The sequence below is a fragment of the Candoia aspera genome, chromosome 1, assembly GCF_035149785.1.
Source record: "Candoia aspera isolate rCanAsp1 chromosome 1, rCanAsp1.hap2, whole genome shotgun sequence".
Taxonomy (NCBI): Eukaryota; Metazoa; Chordata; class Lepidosauria; order Squamata; family Boidae; genus Candoia; species Candoia aspera.
The window spans coordinates 231,884,758-231,903,302 of NC_086153.1; the positions used below are offsets into that span (position 1 = coordinate 231,884,758).

General features: G+C 41.6%; 1 protein-coding gene across 1 annotated transcript; it reads left to right on the plus strand.

The window, feature by feature from the left end:
* Positions 1-3,871: 3,871 nt before the first annotated feature.
* On the plus strand, positions 3,872-16,912 carry LOC134487363 (C-type lectin lectoxin-Thr1-like). The gene is made up of 6 exons (XM_063289119.1): positions 3,872-3,994; positions 11,933-12,048; positions 13,682-13,828; positions 14,187-14,301; positions 15,639-15,711; positions 16,764-16,912. Exons 1-6 carry the CDS (start codon positions 3,943-3,945, stop codon positions 16,789-16,791), a joined length of 531 nt encoding a protein of 176 aa, XP_063145189.1. The 5' UTR covers positions 3,872-3,942; the 3' UTR covers positions 16,792-16,912.
* Positions 16,913-18,545: the final 1,633 nt, after the last annotated feature.

The window sequence follows — 18,545 nt, forward strand, 5'->3', positions numbered from 1 at the left end:
GGCACAACAGGTCCTTCGGGATACATGGAGACCCACCCAGTGAATTTAAAGTAACAGCAAAACTTTACTGGTTGCAAGGTGCATTTGCTCTTTCTCACACACATCCACACTTACCCACGTCCTTCTCAACTAGGCTGCCAGGCACTAGCTAGAGAGACAGAAGCCACCAAGTGTGGATCCGAAGATCCACTCAAGGAGTGGGTGAGCTACAGGACCCCTTTTTATCCCCAAAAGTTCTTGCTTTGTTGATTAGCTGGGATTGGGGTTTTTCCCCATGTCTGGCCCAACTTCATTTGTCTGGTTCAGGTGACATTTTTTCCTTTGTTTCCTGAACAACTTGCTTCCTTCTCTTCTACCTCCCCGAAGGGATCTTATAGACAAGATTCCTGGCTTTTTGTCCTCTCTGCTTAGGTGCCTGCTTAATCTTTAGTTATGGCAGCTTTAGCCTAGTCTCATAATAGCAGTTGTGATGTGCTATGCAGTTAAGTGGTAGGGCCATTTCAAAAAAAAAGAAAAGAATGCTAAATCTGTAGAAGTTCACCAAACAGCTGTTGAGCAGGCTGTGGGTAGCTGCGCTGTGTACAGCAGTAGCTTTTCTTCTCCCTCCCAGAAGGAAAAAAATCATGGCAGCGGACAAGAGTGCCTGGGACCATAGGTATCTGTTCCTAATTGTGATGATGCCAAAACAATGTAACTTGCATAATGACTTTATGCCACAATCTCTGCCCTTTCATACTTGCATCACAACATTGCACACAAACTTGTAAGGGTGGGGTTTGCACTGTGATGTTGCAACAGATATTTTGTCACTTGCTACCCCTTGTTCAGCTCCTGCAGACAATGCGACATGGGACCTGAGAAGATGTTCCTCCACCACCCTGAAGTAGCCAGCTGGAGCTGGGCTGTTTACAGAATTGTCAGTGAAGTATACCAGATCTTACCCATCTTGAAACAGCCACTGGTTGCTGCCAAATGGAGGGAGAAAATTATTTCAAAATCAGATCAGCTAAGGATGACTTAAGTCTCTCACTCCATGGGTTGAGGATGAGATAAAAGCAATGACAGATTGACATGGCAGAAGAAAGAGGTTGCAAGGGGGTGCTCATGCTATGGTTAGACAAAACCTCTTAGTCCCAAAGCATGCCCTGCAGTTTGATACTCTGGTGTATTATACCAGAGTTATCAGTGACTTACTAATAAAAGTATTTTTAATCTTCTGGTATGCAGGACAGCCAGTTTAGTGGAGGCACCAGACTAAAAACTGGGAGACTGTGAGTTCTAGTCCTGCCAGCTGGGTGATCTTGGTCCGGTCCCTCTCTCTCAGTGCTAGGAAGGAGGCAATGGCAGACCACTTCTGAAAATCTCATCAAGAAGACTGGAGGGACTTGTCCAGGCAGTCACCAGGAGTCAAGACTGAGTTGAAGGCACAAGAACACCCACACACCCTTCTGGCATGAATATCTCCATTATGTTTTATATAAAGTCTTTGTCACAGAGTCACATATTTTACTTCATTAAAACATTCTGAAGGAGAAATTAGTAGCTTTCTGAATGATTAGGTAAGAAGAGCCATAATAAAGTTTGCATAACATATATTTACCACTTAGTTATAACAGCTTTGGCAGTTTGGCATGCCTGTTCAAAAGCTCATGTACAAAAGTTCAGTATGAAATAGTGAAGCAAAGGTAAAACTATCAGATCTGGACTACAAAAATCTTGATAACCACTAGATGGCAGCAAAGGGATATGAACATCTGGAGGTTTTGCAGCCAAGATCTGATAGCTCTAGGCAAAATCTTCATGTCGTTTTCTTGGAAAAATCACTGAGCGTACAAATCAGCAGAGCCAAGCCCAAAGAGTCAGCTGTTCTTTTCCATGCGCCCAACATTTTATACCTTCTATGTGAATTCAGAAAAGAAAAAGGCTGAGTGTCAGATCTGATAATTCAAAAATGGGATTTGGTGGGAAGTTTTTAGAAGGTGTAAACAACTTGAATGTAAAAACAGCCATGCTATTTGCAAACCGGAGAGGATTCATTTTGCCTGATCTGATAAGGCTGGTTTGTTTCTACTATTGAATTCTGTACATACGTTCTTTCTCAGCTTAGTGTGCACAGACAGGGCTTTTTTTCTTTCTATAGATTATTTGTATTTGTCAAATTTAAATCCCACCCTTTTTTCTCAGAAACTCAAAGTACAGGGTGTCCTTTTATTTCCACAACAACATTGCTGTGAGGTAGGTTGGGCTGAGAGAGTCACTGGCTGAGGTCACTGAGATTTTAATCTCAGCCTCCTAGTGCTAGTCCAACACGTAGGCTATGACATGACAGTGGCTTAGAACTAAGGTGAAGAGATCTGGTCTGTAATAACGTTTTCTGCATCTCCTTACTACTGTATCACCTGGATACGATATACCATGTCATCTTGGTTTTTGCATCCCAGATCTGGTAGCCCTATTATAACCTAATATAAATATTTAAGCAAATATAACATTGCTTAAATAAAGCTGCCTACATTTTGTAAGATCTGCAGGAAGAGCTTTATTAAACTTTAAGCTCAAGAATCATGGTCAACTGAATAACATTATGAGCAGTAATAAATTCAGTCCATATTACTAAGGATCTATTCTGATTTAGACATTCCATAAAAGTGAAATATAGTTTCTAGGCATAGAGAAACCCAAATTTTGAATGTGCTACCAATCTATATATTAAGTTATAGACTAGGAACGGTTTCCAGTTTGAATTGAATTCTATGTTACATTTACTTTAAGTATGAGGTTATTCTAGGTATCAAAGCAAATTCACACAACTCGGTTAGCCATTCCTCTATTGAGGGGATTAATAAGAAGCATATAATATCCCTGAAGTAGTTATCATATACAAAGCTAATTCAGTATATTTTAAAGGAATGTATGATTTGATAAAGTTTAATAAGAATATTGTAGGTTGAAATAGGAATCCAGCTTTTAAAATTTCATTCCAGTATGAATTATTTTCCGGAATTATTGAGCTTCTATCACCTTTTTCATGTCTTACAAATGTATTCAGAAGGAAGTTGGCAACCATCTCTAAACTAGGCCATCCAGAAGGGTGAGATAACAGCTCTCAGAATTCCAAGCCAACCAATGCTGTGCCGGCTGGAAGTATCTTGAAGACACCAGATTGAGGAAGGCTGGTCTTTTTTTTTTTTAATTGGTTTCTGTGGACTGCTCCCCATTTGTACTTAACCACACATGGCACAAATATACCCTGGCAACATCTCCTTTGCCATGTCCCCTAGACATTGCCGTCATCTTAACCCCAGCCCATGAGTCATCCAGAGTTGTCCCAAAATTGTAGTAGAATTGTTTCAATACTCCCCAGGAGCAGCCTCAGGGTGTAGAAAATCGGTTAGGCATTGACACTGATGATCTTGGAAGGACAGCAGGTGACTGTAGGGACTTGAAATGAAAGCAATAGAGGCAGGAAAGGGATCAGCAATAAGCACTGCAAATATTGTGCTACAGAGTTCTCTGCTAACTCAAGGATAGTGGAGAACACTTCAGCTCCATAGAGGGGAAACGTTGAGAAGGTTCAGCCCTACGCTTAAACTTGTTCATGTTCCTGCTGGACAATACACGTATTTATCCATAGACATGTTTTAAAACCTAGCAATAAGGAAAATGATTCTCTATGAATTCCTAAAATTAACAGGAAGTAGTTTGAACCATTGACCTTGCTGGGCTATGTGTGTTTGTGTGTTGAAATCCCTTCTTCAAATAAGAAAGATCCACCACCAAATGTGTTGTGTGCTCTTACTCAGTTCATACAAATCAGGCAAATGATTTGTGGCAGTTCACTTCCTCATATGCCCTCTTCCATAAATACAAGGGGAAACTTCTACTCTTCAGCAGGCTCCCCTACTGCTGACTGACAGCTTGTGCTGCTTCTGCCCAGTGAAAATGAGTTCCTGGTTATTTATCTGCACCTTTCTGGGAATCACCTTCATCCGCGGTGAGTTTTTAGACTGATTCAGATGTGAAAAGAGAAAAATAAGAACCTAGGAACTTCGTCTAAATTAACCAACAATTCAATTCAATTCAATTGATTTTATTATGGTCACTGACCAGCACAAGATACAATTCTATAAAAATATGCACATTAGCCATTAGCCATAAAATATGAGCCATCTAAATTAAAATAATTTTAAATTTGAGTTTACAAGTTCCAATTAGGTGTTAAAATACGTTTGGATCACAATGTAAGTGAGCCCTTTAATCAAGTTTAAAAACAATCTTATTAATTTGCATTATCATGACTAATATTCTATCAGGTATAAGTGTCTATAATATATATATATATAATATTAAAAGGAGTGATAAAAAGAGTAAAATATCATATATAAAATGTGTTATATAGACCACAAAGTTATTACAAGGGATACATTACTACATTTTTCCAGTCATAATCTGACATATCTTCATAGCAGCTGCGCAGAACCTGGCTACTTGCACCGTGACAGTTGGATATTCATCTATAAGTAACATTTGCATACAATCTATATCTTTCCATCTAGGGCATTTACTAATCAAAGGTAATATTAGTTTACTCCTGAGCTCTCTATAAAAAGGACAACAGAGAAGCACGTGGTCTGTAGTTTCTATCTCTCCATTGTTACAAGGGCACCGCCTTGCAGCTATTGGGATTTTTTTGTATCTGCCTTCCAAGACTGCAGAAGGGAGTGCATGGCTTCAAGCTAGGGAGAAAGCTTTCCGCTGGCTAGGAATTTCAAGTTGAGAAAGGTAGTTAGCGGTATTGACAATATATTTATTATGCTCTGAAGATAGGAAATGAGGGGCCTTCTGTAAGTCCATTTGCCTCTCTATATCCTTTATCCTTTGCTTCAGGGTCAATTTTGCCTGTTTGTAATCCATCCTAAGAATTGAATCTGTAGAAAATCCTAGCTTTGTGAGGCTAAATTCAATGTCCTTTAACCAAGAGGATTGGAAGTAATCTTGAAAAGTGAGTGGTGCTAAACCTTTGGGATAATGCTTGAGTTTTAGCCAAAGGTTCAGGGAGGCTAGACGCACTCTTGCCTCGACTTTTATCATGCCGACTTCCAATCGAAGTTGAGCATTCATCACACATTTGGGCATTTGGAGTACTGATCTAATAAATTTGGACTGCACTCTTTCCAGAGGCGTAATGCTTGAAGTCGGAGCACCAACGCAGGACCCATAAAGGAGCTGGGCTAATGACTTCACCTGGAAGAGCTTAAGAGCTGCTGGAATATAGTGCCCGCCTTTGCTTCGGAAAAACGTTAGAATGGCATTGGCTGATTTTTGTCCAGAATCAGCTGCATACTCAAAGTGAGGTTTCCTAGATCCAGTGGCATGCACAACTACCCCTAGGTATTTGAAGCTTGTCACTTGCTCTATTCTGTGCCCATTTATATGCCAGGAGCGAAGTTTCAGCCTTTTAGCAAAGGTCATTATCTTTGTTTTCTGATAATTTATTTCTAACTGATTATTAATACAATATTGAGCCAAGGATGTCAAAGCTCTCTTGAGACCTATAGGAGTCCTGGAGAGTATGACTGCATCGTCTGCATACAGCAGCAGGGCAATACTTCGGTCCCCTAATTTAGGAGGATGAAAGTCTGGGTGACTTAGGCATCTTACCATATCATTAATGCAAAAGTTAAAAAGTAGGGGAGCCAAAATGCAGCCCTGTTTCACCCCCTTTTGTACTTTAATTGGCTTGGACAGTGACCCAGATCTATTGCACCTGACCTTCAAGGCCGTATCAGGGTGTAGGTAGAGAAGCCTGCTATCTATTGAGGCAGCTTCCAACTTCTCCCACAGCTTAGGCCTAGATATAGAATCAAAAGCTGCCTTTAAGTCTATGTAAGCAGCATACAATGATGTTATCTTGTTGGTACAATATTTTTCAATCAAATGTTGAAGAATCAGGCATTGTTCAATAGTTCCTCTGCCCTCTCTAAAGCCAGTCTGTTCGTCCGCTATAAGATTTCTCTGGTCCAGCCAGTCTTTGAGTTTTCCTTGCAAATGTCTAGCGTATAGCTTACTAATTATATTCAGTAGACTAATAGGTCGGTAATTGGCAGGATCATTTATCTTCCCTTTTTTAAAAATCGGGACTATAATAGCCAGGCCCCAATCCTCTGGGATTCTCCCTGAATTATCAATATAGGTAAAAAGTGATGCTAAAATTGGGGACCACCATTCAACATTATTCTTTAATACTTCCGCTGAAATAAAATCCATTCCCGGAGCCTTCCCTTTTCTAAGTTGTCCAATAAGAAATTTGATTTCAGCCACCGAGACTGAGGTTCAGCCCTACGCTTAAACTTGTTCATGTTCCTGCTGGACAATACACGTATTTATCCATAGACATGCTTTAAAACCTAGCAATAAGGAAAATGATTCTCTATGAATTCCTAAAATTAACAGGAAGTAGTTTGAACCATTGACTGTCATGACCCCGTTGCAAGGCACAAAGAGCCTCACAATGTGGATCATGATCATTAAGGAAAAGAGGAAGGAGATAATTAAAACAGTGCTTAAAACAAGCACCCAAAGCACCCACACCCATGGACTCATATACAGCTGAAAAGCAGGGCTTCAGATAAGAAGTGATAAGCCGCACCTGGTGCCCTGGAGGACACAACGGAACCAAGAGGACAAGGAAAGGCACCGGGAAAACGCCCACACAGCCATCAAGGAGCCCATCAAGAGGGATTGGGGACAATGAAGGGTGGAGGAGCACGGGACCCCGCAAGAGGGTATAAACAGGGCGCCTCACCACCGCACCCCCGTTCCCGTTTTTTGTTCTGTCAGCCACCATTCCAATAAAGCGGAAATCCTTAATACCTATTAAGTGAGTCCGTGCCTTATTGCGAAGCGAGACTGACCCTGACATTGACCTTGCTGGGCTGTGTGTGTTTGTGTGTTGAAATCCCTTCTTCAAATAAGGAAGAAGATCCGCCACCAAATGTGTTGTGTGCTCTTACTCAGTTCATACAAATCAGGCAAATAATTTGTGGCAGTTCACTTCCTCATATGCCCTCTTTCATAAATACAAGGGGAAACTTCTACTCTTCAGCAGGCTCCCCTACTGCTGACTGACAGCTTGTGCTGCTTCTGCCCAGTGAAAATGAGTTCCTGGTTATTTATGTGCACCTTTCTGGGAATCACCTTCATCCGCGGTGAGTTTTTAGACTGATTCAGATGTGAAAAGAGAAAAATAAGAACCTAGGAACTTCGTCTAAATTAACCAACAATTCAATTCAATTCAATTGATTTTATTATGGTCACTGACCAGCACAAGATACAATTCTATAAAAATATGCACATTAGCCATTAGCCATAAAATATGAGCCATCTAAATTAAAATAATTTTAAATTTGAGTTTACAAGTTCCAATTAGGTGTTAAAATACGTTTGGATCACAATGTAAGTGAGCCCCTTAATCAAGTTTAAAAACAATCTTATTAATTTGCATTATCATGACTAATATTCTATCAGGTATAAGTGTCTATAATATATATATATATAATATTAAAAGGAGTGATAAAAAGAGTAAAATATCATATATAAAATGTGTTATATAGACCACAAAGTTATTACAAGGGATACATTACTACATTTTTCCAGTCATAATCTGACATATCTTCATAGCAGCTGCACAGAACCTGGCTACTTGCACCGTGACAGTTGGATATTCATCTATAAGTAACATTTGCATACAATCTATATCTTTCCATCTAGGGCATTTACTAATCAAAGGTAATATTAGTTTACTCCTGAGCTCTCTATAAAAAGGACAACGGAGAAGCACGTGGTCTGTAGTTTCTATCTCTCCATTGTTACAAGGGCACCGCCTTGCAGCTATTGGGATTTTTTTGTATCTGCCTTCCAAGACTGCAGAAGGGAGTGCATGGCTTCAAGCTAGGGAGAAAGCTTTCCGCTGGCTAGGAATTTCAAGTTGAGAAAGGTAGTTAGCGGTATTGACAATATATTTATTATGCTCTGAAGATAGGAAATGAGGGGCCTTCTGTAAGTCCATTTGCCTCTCTATATCCTTTATCCTTTGCTTCAGGGTCAATTTTGCCTGTTTGTAATCCATCCTAAGAATTGAATCTGTAGAAAATCCTAGCTTTGTGAGGCTAAATTCAATGTCCTTTAACCAAGAGGATTGGAAGTAATCTTGAAAAGTGAGTGGTGCTAAACCTTTGGGATAATGCTTGAGTTTTAGCCAAAGGTTCAGGGAGGCTAGACGCACTCTTGCCTCGACTTTTATCATGCCGACTTCCAATCGAAGTTGAGCATTCATCACACATTTGGGCATTTGGAGTACTGATCTAATAAATTTGGACTGCACTCTTTCCAGAGGCGTAATGCTTGAAGTCAGAGCACCAACGCAGGACCCATAAAGGAGCTGGGCTAATGACTTCACCTGGAAGAGCTTAAGAGCTGCTGGAATATAGTGCCCGCCTTTGCTTCGGAAAAACGTTAGAATGGCATTGGCTGATTTTTGTCCAGAATCAGCTGCATACTCAAAGTGAGGTTTCCTAGATCCAGTGGCATGCACAACTACCCCTAGGTATTTGAAGCTTGTCACTTGCTCTATTCTGTGCCCATTTATATGCCAGGAGCGAAGTTTCAGCCTTTTAGCAAAGGTCATTATCTTTGTTTTCTGATAATTTATTTCTAACTGATTATTAATACAATATTGAGCCAAGGATGTCAAAGCTCTCTTGAGACCTATAGGAGTCCTGGAGAGTATGACTGCATCGTCTGCATACAGCAGCAGGGCAATACTTCGGTCCCCTAATTTAGGAGGATGAAAGTCTGGGTGACTTAGGCATCTTACCATATCATTAATGCAAAAGTTAAAAAGTAGGGGAGCCAAAATGCAGCCCTGTTTCACCCCCTTTTGTACTTTAATTGGCTTGGACAGTGACCCAGATCTATTGCACCTGACCTTCAAGGCCGTATCAGGGTGTAGGTAGAGAAGCCTGCTATCTATTGAGGCAGCTTCCAACTTCTCCCACAGCTTAGGCCTAGATATAGAATCAAAAGCTGCCTTTAAGTCTATGTAAGCAGCATACAATGATGTTATCTTGTTGGTACAATATTTTTCAATCAAATGTTGAAGAATCAGACATTGTTCAATAGTTCCTCTGCCCTCTCTAAAGCCAGTCTGTTCGTCCGCTATAAGATTTCTCTGGTCCAGCCAGTCTTTGAGTTTTCCTTGCAAATGTCTAGCGTATAGCTTACTAATTATATTCAGTAGACTAATAGGTCGGTAATTGGCAGGATCATTTATCTTCCCTTTTTTAAAAATCGGGACTATAATAGCCAGGCCCCAATCCTCTGGGATTCTCCCTGAATTATCAATATAGGTAAAAAGTGATGCTAAAATTGGGGACCACCATTCAACATTATTCTTTAATACTTCCGCTGAAATAAAATCCATTCCCGGAGCCTTCCCTTTTCTACGTTGTCCAATAAGAAATTTGATTTCAGCCACCGAGACTGAGGTTCAGCCCTACGCTTAAACTTGTTCATGTTCCTGCTGGACAATACACGTATTTATCCATAGACATGCTTTAAAACCTAGCAATAAGGAAAATGATTCTCTATGAATTCCTAAAATTAACAGGAAGTAGTTTGAACCATTGACTGTCATGACCCCATTGCAAGGCACAAAGAGCCTCACAATGTGGATCATGATCATTAAGGAAAAGAGGAAGGAGATAATTAAAACAGTGCTTAAAACAAACACCCAAAGCACCCACACCCATGGACTCATATACAGCTGAAAAGCAGGGCTTCAGATAAGAAGTGATAAGCCGCACCTGGTGCCCTGGAGGACACAACGGAACCAAGAGGACAAGGAAAGGCACCGGGAAAACGCCCACACAGCCATCAAGGAGCCCATCAAGAGGGATTGGGGACAATGAAGGGTGGGGGAGCACGGGACCCCGCAAGAGGGTATAAACAGGGCGCCTCACCACCGCACCCCCGTTCCCGTTTTTTGTTCTGTCAGCCACCATTCCAATAAAGCGGAAATCCTTAATACCTATTAAGTGAGTCCGTGCCTTATTGCGAAGCGAGACTGACCCTGACATTGACCTTGCTGGGCTATGTGTGTTTGTGTGTTGAAATCCCTTCTTCAAATAAGGAAGAAGATCCGCCACCAAATGTGTTGTGTGCTCTTACTCATTTCATACAAATCAGGCAAATGATTTGTGGGAGTTCACTTCCTCATATGCGCTCTTCCATAAATACAAGGGGAAACTTCTACTCTTCAGCAGGCTCCCCTACTGCTGACTGACAGCTTGTGCTGCTTCTGCCCAGTGAAAATGAGTTCCTGGTTATTTATGTGCACCTTTCTGGGAATCACCTTCATCCGCGGTGAGTTTTTAGACTGATTCAGATGTGAAAAGAGAAAAATAAGAACCTAGGAACTTCGTCTAAATTAACCAACAAATGGTGGTGGTGGTGGTAGTAGTACCATTTTGATAGACTGTAAGGGAAAAATCGAGGCAAAATAGGATAAAAATAGGAAATAGAAAGGGAGCAGATGTCTATGCTGCAGCTTATTTCTACGCGTGCCTATGCAGAAGTATAGTCCACAGGATTCGGCCATTGGTCTGACTCTGGGGAAAGTATTAATTCATTTATTTATTAAATTTCTGTGCTGCCCATCTCGCACACGATGATTCTGGGCAGCTTACAAAGAATAAAATAATATAAAAGCATATAAATACAATATAAATATAAAATTCAAGATGGAAAATAAAGGTATTTGCATAGAACCCTCACAGGGCCAACCACCCCTATGAGGAGCTGTCGCCCCTCCCATCCCAGGCCAGGTGGCATAGCCATGTTTTTGTTGGCAGAGTGCTAGAAAGCATTTGGCCCAGGAGAGATCAGAAAAGTCACACACCAGGCATTTCTATAAAAATACATTTATTTACAGAAAGCACAAAAACATATTTACAGGCTTCTGCATTCTCACAGGCTCTGAGAGGAGAGAGATCCCCCTCAGCTGTATACTCTCTACATGCCTAAAGAGAAGGGAAAACTGAAACTAGCTAACTGCCCTTGCTTCAGGCAATTCAAATATTATCACCTGAGAAGAAGACAATTAAATTCAAACTCTTCACCCGCCAAAATGATTAGTTTTGATCTTAATCTGTAGCAGAAAAACAATATACCAATAGTTTTTACTCCCTTTTGAAAGGCCAGGAGAGTGGGGGCCTGTCTTACCCCAGGGGGTAGCTTGTTCCAGAGGGTGGGGGCCACAGCAGAGAAGGCCCTCCTCCTGGACCCTGCCAATCGGCAATCCCTCATGGGCAGGGTCCATAGCATGCCCTCTCTGCCTGGCTGGGTACGGGTATACTTGCACAGATGGGATAGACAAGGCCCCTGGCTCCTATAGGCAGAGCTCCAAGGTCTCTAACACCCCTCCCCCCTCAGTCTATGCCTGAGACTGCAGTCTGCAAGAGTCTGCAGTATCTTCTGGACAACATCAATGCCTCTTTTTGATTATAACGAAGCTCCTAAGTCCATAACTGGTACGAGTGTATTGGATTGCTCTGCTTTGTGGATAAAGGCTGCTGAATTAAATAGCAATTCTTAATTGGTTTGATATAATTTATTCCTTGGGGGTTTTCTAAGAAAAAGTGAACCGGATTGTTTTAATTATATCATAAGGCCAGGAACTGACAATAACAGAGGGGATAACAGAGCCAAAGACACAGAAATACACAATTTCCATAACCAAGCCTTAATGTACCTTCTCTTCCCCATTTTACTGGGTGGACTTGGATTTTGTAAGTGGCCATAAGTAAAACGAGCTCAAATATACAGTGACCAAATCCTTGCTTTTATTTTACACTCCATCTTCTCTTTGTACCAGATGTCTCTTCCCAAACGTGTCTTTGCGCCCAGGGCTTTTGTGCAGGAGGCTGGGTGCAATATAAGTCTGCCTGCTACAAGGCTGTGATGCAGCGAAAGACCTGGAATGATGCTGAGGCAAGTCATGGGGCTGGGTTGGCAGGGCAGCCACAGAAGGAAAGAACCCAGCCATCGGTGCCCTGAATTCAACCAGATGTTCACACTTGTTCCACAACCCACACATCTAGAGCACTGGGTGGAGAAGGGTGACTTGGAAAGAGGGTTCCCCCTCTCCCCCCACCCTCCCCTGGTGTGGCAGAGAACAAGAACTGAACACTAATCTGGCATCATTTCACAGTGTGGTGGTGAACATTACCTCCCCCCATGCACTTGTGAGCTGCATTTACTGCCAAACCTATGAGACGACCCCCCTCCCCCAAATACTTGTGCCCTTCTTTACAAGGGCACTGGTTAAAGTGCCCTTGTAAAGAAAAACTCTGCCTTTTTCCTTGTCTTGCCTTTACAATGTAGTGGGCCAAAGGTATATAAGCTCTAGTTGTGCTTTTGCTCATGACCGCTCAGCAAAGTATCAAAGCTTTGCTGGGGGTCTGGTATATACTGTTTTACAGTTTGCGTGCCAGTAAAATTATGTTGCATCTTCAACGTGATTTGGCTGCTTTAGGTGAGCCAGGTTTTGGCCATCCCAACTGCCAAGAATTGCAGACGTGCATCTAACTCCCTTCCCATACCTTACCAACAGTATTAAGTGCTTTTGCCACAGTGACACGATGTAGGTAATCTAGTGTCCATGTCCCCCACCTTTTCAAAGATGCAGAGCTCCATGATGCCACAGTTTAGCTAGCTAGATAGGCACAAACCAATATATTTTGGTGTCGTTTTGTTTGGGACATCCTCCTCCTCCTCCTCGTTTCTAGTCTTGTGCTAACTATATTGCTTTTGGGAATAAACAGTGGCATCCTGTAGAGCACTGGGAGCTTACAGCAGCCTGCTCTTTCCTCCTTGACATGATAGTAGATGTTGTTTGCTTCAAGATATAACAAGCCTGCTTATTGCATTTGGGGCCCCTTCTTGCTTGAGTCCAGGGTTTCTCAACCTTAGCAACTGTAAGACGTGTGGACTTCATGGCTGGCTGGGGAATTCTGGGAGTTGAAGTTACTGAGGTTGAGAAGCAATGTTCTGGTCAGTGGACCTTGCCCTGAAAGCACTGGGATTGGCACTTGGAACTCTAAAGGATCTGCTAAATGGACCTACTGAATAATTTGCTCTTGAATTAAAAACAGTGATTAAAATTAGGCCTGCCTGCAGAAATCTGAACGATTACTCAGTAGTAACAGAGAGTTAAGATTTATTGTAGCTCTTTGCTGTCCTCCAGATTTTGCAATCTGGATGTGATAGCCTTATTCAAAGATGACCTTTTAACCAGCCTCACTTTATGAATACAGAATGGGTTCTCACCAAAGAAACAAAATGTAAACCTCTGTACTATCTTTGAATTTTTGACCAAATCTCTGCATCCAGCTATGTGCTAGAAGAGCAGTTATCTTGACCTTGTTAACAAGATGTTTGAGTTTCCTAGTGGCACACAAACTTCTGAAAGGCCTAGTTCAAATACTTCAAAAGATTTAATTGCTTTGATTTGAAAAGCCTGATGGAGTATTTGATGAGGAAATTTGCATAAATTTCTTGTGAAACTTATATTCTGGGATGGACAGATAAAAAGTGGATATACTTCACTGTGAATTCTTCTCAGATGTCTTGCCAGAGTTATACTCCAAGCTCCCACTTGGCCTCCATCCATAGTATGGAAGAAAATGACTTCATTTTTCTTTTGATGGGCAAGCAAATGAATTATGAGAAGAACGAGGCCTACTGGATTGGTGCACATGACACCTTCAAGGTAACAATATTTTTATATTTTGAACAGTCAACACCAGTGCTTAATCACTGATCTGGAATGGCACCAAGATTTACACTGTCTTTACTCCTGCCTCAGGACAGACAGCTCTTACATGGCAAAGTGTGGTTGATTATATGCTTTGCACATCCTTCTTCCAATTGATTTTTCCCATGTGTTGTCTTCAACCAATGGCCAATCTGGTTAGTTATTATGGGAACTGATGTCCAGCACATTTGGAGGGCATCACATTGAAGAAAGTTGGCTCTGCACAAAACACAAACGTTTGTGCTGTTTGAAACATGTGGTAATCCTTTGTTCCAGTATACTTACCGTAACAAACTCTGTGAAACTTCTTCAGGAGGGAAGCTTTGTGTGGACAGATGGTTCCAAATTTGATTTCCACTCATATCCTCTTGGTCAGCCTGATGGATTGGCAGGAGAAAACTACCTTGGCTCCTGGTTTTTACAAAACGGTAATTAACTTTCACATATCTATTAACCAGTATATAATGAGGGTTATACTTAGGAAGGGATTGGCTTATGCAGTACATATCTTGGTATCATACATGGCTTTTAGGGGAACAGAATTTTACAGCATGACTGAGAATAAGAGTGTATATGTCATGCATTATTGGTAGCTGCATAGATGCAACCCCTGCATGTGTGAATTTTATGGGGCAAATACAAGGTTAAACACCTAAATGATGTTAATAGAGCAAAGGCTATCCAGAGAAGGGCACTGTATTTATCTGAAAGGAAGACAACTCTGAATCTCATACCCACCCACCCCCATTCATCTGCCTCTGTTATAATACTCTTAGCAAATCTAAGGCATCCATTCTATTTTAAAGGTAAATTATTTGGGAGAAAAATTTCCACCCTTTCAAGTCAATGCAGTAGGAAAGCCTCAGCTGACAGTATGGTTGACTCTAGAGTTTCCATGGGTCACACTGTGGGGATTTGAGCCCATGGTATAGTTATGCAATAAGCTTGTGCACTCGGAGGGGCAAGATGCACTGGCACAAAACACGTGAAACAGCTCTACCTCCAGGAGACCCAGTGTGGCTGCTTTGAGGGGTTCCTGGGCAGTTCTGTATGCACTGACTTGCACAGCTGCTTCACTTCACTAGCAGCCCCACCAGAAGTGTTACACATCTATTCCTACAGGATCTGGAAAAGACTTCAAAACTATCACCCCTTACCGAAGACACAGCTGCTTCAGTGCTTCAAGAAGGCTTCACTTGTGCCAGTATGCTTTACAAAGCAGCCTCCTGAACACTGCACAGCCTCCCTAAATAGGTTTCCTTCTTCGGCCCCCAGTGGCAAGTCTAAAATGTTGGTTTAAATCAAGGGCAGGGAACATGGTGTCCCACCAGGCTCCCTGCTCCACTTAAATTTTTAAAAATATTTGTTGAAGTAGAAAATAAATAGGAGGCTGACAAATACAAAGCAAAGCACCGGTCTCTAGCAGGGATGCCTTTAGGTCTCACTAAGATTGCACTTGGATGGCAAAGCGCCTCCTGGTGGCCAGCTCTTTTTTCTGGATACTTAGTGATTGGCCTCACTCATTAGGGTATCCATTTTGTGAATAGGCAAGTCTCCCACAATAGGCTCTTTGTGTGTTATGTTCATAATATGCTCTCAAAATTCTAAAGGTACCTATCCCTGGCTTAAATTATGCCCATATTACTACTCCCATAGTTAAGTTGTACCATAATCTCAGAGAGAGAAACTGCAGCACTATTTGCTGAGCTGTGTAGTTTAACAGACTCTCTAGTATAGATCCATGCCTTTACTCATTCTCTTTCAGGACATATCACCTGGAACGATTACGCCAATTCATGGACACTCTCATTTGTTTGCAAATACTCTCTAGCAAATAGGTAAGAACTGAAATTATTTTTCTAAAAGCTGGGTCTAACTCTTCCATGGTGTTAGGTGGAATACACCAACAGGAGCTGATATCTTCCAGATGCAACTGCCATTCCACTGTATTTCTAACTGGGATGCTTTGTAAAAAAAGAAAAAAAGAAAAAAAAAGGCCAATTTTCACACCTTGTGGAATGCTATGGGCATTTCCCTACCCCTTCAGTTCCAAAATTTACCATGCCAGTGTACCAGGGATTGTGGACTTTGATTGTTTCTATGTTGCTTCGATTGCTTTAAATGTGATATAAAGTGCCACACCAGGTAAAAGGTTCTGATAACAACAATCCACCCCAATGTTTTACACCCATTTCAGCTCCTCAGATTCCCATTCCTAAATTCATCGGGTTAAATCAGCCAATAGCCTTTTCTGTCAGCAGGCAGATTTTGATCCTCATTTTCCCAAGCAAGGCTCTGTCAGTGAAATCAAATATATGGAGGCATGGAAAGAAAATCAGGTGTGTTAATGGGGTGCAGATAATACCTTGGACCTTAAGGCTGGGCTTGTACATTGTCCTGAGCCAGAGTTTAGAAACACAGTGGCTGTGTTCACATAGCATGCTAGACCAAAACCCAACAAGCCATGTTATGGCTCACTGATGCAGGAACCTGGCTTGCAAGATACATATTATGGTCCCATCCCTTCTTTTCTTGCCCTTCTCTCAAGCCAGCCAGTTATTTTCATTGGGGCTTAACTTAGAGCCTTATGATAAGCAAGCTCCATATTCCTCCTCAGAGCAGCCCATCTCCATAACCCATAAATTCCATCTCTTTTCTTCTACCTTACCCAGCAATATCATCAAATTCCTATGTTTTTGTGAAATGTTTTCCATTTTGCACTTGGGAAACAGCTGGTTCATTCTGCACACTGGGACATATTGATCCAAGAGTAATTTGTTCAAATTCAGGGAGGATTATTTCTGAGTACACAATTTGCACAATATATTGCACAAAGCTTGTGTAACAGAAATGTGTTCATGGTTTGACTGTCAGCTTCTTTCCCAAACAGAGGGTGCTCTTCTTGTGACAAGAAATGATGGACACACAAGATGCAGAAGGCTTATTTCTACCCTTGAAGATTATTTTGTAATGCTTTACTTCTCTGTAGCAACTTTCTAGAACATTGTGCTTTTTGAAACTTGTTTCAATGTAGATCAAACCATTTGTCCTACTCTGTAAGGGCAACTGGATTTTTACCACTATAGTTTTTTAAAAAAATCTATTTTCCTTTACTGAGATGCAAATAAAAATTGCTTATTGCTCATGGTTAGTACAGTATTACATTGCCCAGGAGGATCAAAGCCTTTAGAAGAAGAACCTTGACTCAGAGGACTTATATTCAGGACTCAGCATTACCTTTGAGAATTTCTATGTATTATTCTGTTTCTGGTAAGTTGCCATTCACAGGGCTGGCAACCCGACATACCACACAGAGAATCCCTTTTAACTAAAGCCCTCTGAGTTCCATTGGAAACTGGCAGGTAGTACGTGAAGTATGGTAGGAAGTTAAAAAAAAACACTAAGTATCTGCATGCTCACTTGTCTAACAGTAAGGCCTGGTGAGCAATGTAGCACTTTTCTGAGTAAAGATGCACAGGATTGTCCTTTCTTAAAGTATCCATGGTGATATGTAAACCACGGTTTAACTTAACATACTGTAAGAATCCAGCTAATGAAGTTGATTCATGACCATGGATAAACTACCTATTTTATTAGATGCCATCAGTTGTTGTCAACTCTTAGTGACCACATAAATTTCTCCAGGATGATCCATCCCTAACCTGGTCCTTTAGACCTTCAGATGGTGTGCCCATCGCTACTGTAATTGGGTCCGTCCACCAACATAATGCATTAACCCTTGTATGTAGACATTCAAATACCTGAATTATCAAAAGCACATTTCTCTCAGGCATAATCATGTAGTTGCATTTTCCCCCTTTCATATTTCAGCTCAAAGGTTAAGAACTGATAAGTTGAATTGTTGAACTGTGGAGTTGAGGGATGCAGATCTTAGAAGAACTTGTCTGCCAGAGACACTGAGCTGGTTCTTTCTGCACAATCAGGGCGTAGGAAGTGGCTCAAAAAGTGTCTCACAAAAGGCACGGAATAACCTGACATTTTCCACCTGGGTTGGATTACAGCCCCCATAATCTTCAGAGGTAGTGGAGGGCACTACTTTGGGGAAGGCTGGAATATGGGACAAGGCAGGAATCATCCTACCGAAGCCTCTCTGCTCAGAAATAAGCCCCCTCGGAGTTGCCGGGGATTTCTCCGCGGTAAGGCGGGAATGCAACCAATCCAATTAAGGCCTAAAATCAAAGCCCTCTGAACCGCCTGAGATCAAGACTGTGGATTCCTCGTGCAAAGAGTCGCCGCTTGCACAAAGGACAAGGGCACCAAATCAGCCATTAACGGTGACTCACATAAAAGTACGAAATCCACAATTTAAAGGAGTTTGGTTTTTGTTCGGCTGTCGCACACGATGATTCGGGAAGCGTGTTCTGATTCTGATTTCTTCCAGCAGTTTGTGATACATTTGCTCGCTCACCTTTAAAAAGCAACCGGTTTAGTTGAGACCCAACCCCACGGCTTGTAATTCAACTTTACACAGGAATTTCGCTCTGTAGCTAACGCTTTACCTATTACGCTACAAGCCCTCCGTTTGTTTCCTCTGGATTTCGAAAAGGCAATCACTTCTCTTCGCAACAGCATCAAAGCCTGCGTGTGTGTGCGCGCGCGCGCGCGCGGGAGAGAGAGAGAATTTCGAATTGCAGCTCCCCCGGAGATGGAA

Coding starts and splice junctions, on each gene's coding strand:
- LOC134487363 (XM_063289119.1), top strand. CDS start 3,943: ATGAGTTCCTGGTTATTTATCTGCACCTTTCTGGGAATCACCTTCATC. Junction 12,049..13,681: donor AGACCTGGAATGATGCTGAG/GCAAGTCATGGG, acceptor AATTCTTCTCAG/ATGTCTTGCCAGAGTTATAC. Junction 15,712..16,763: donor AAATACTCTCTAGCAAATAG/GTAAGAACTGAA, acceptor TTTCCCAAACAG/AGGGTGCTCTTCTTGTGACA.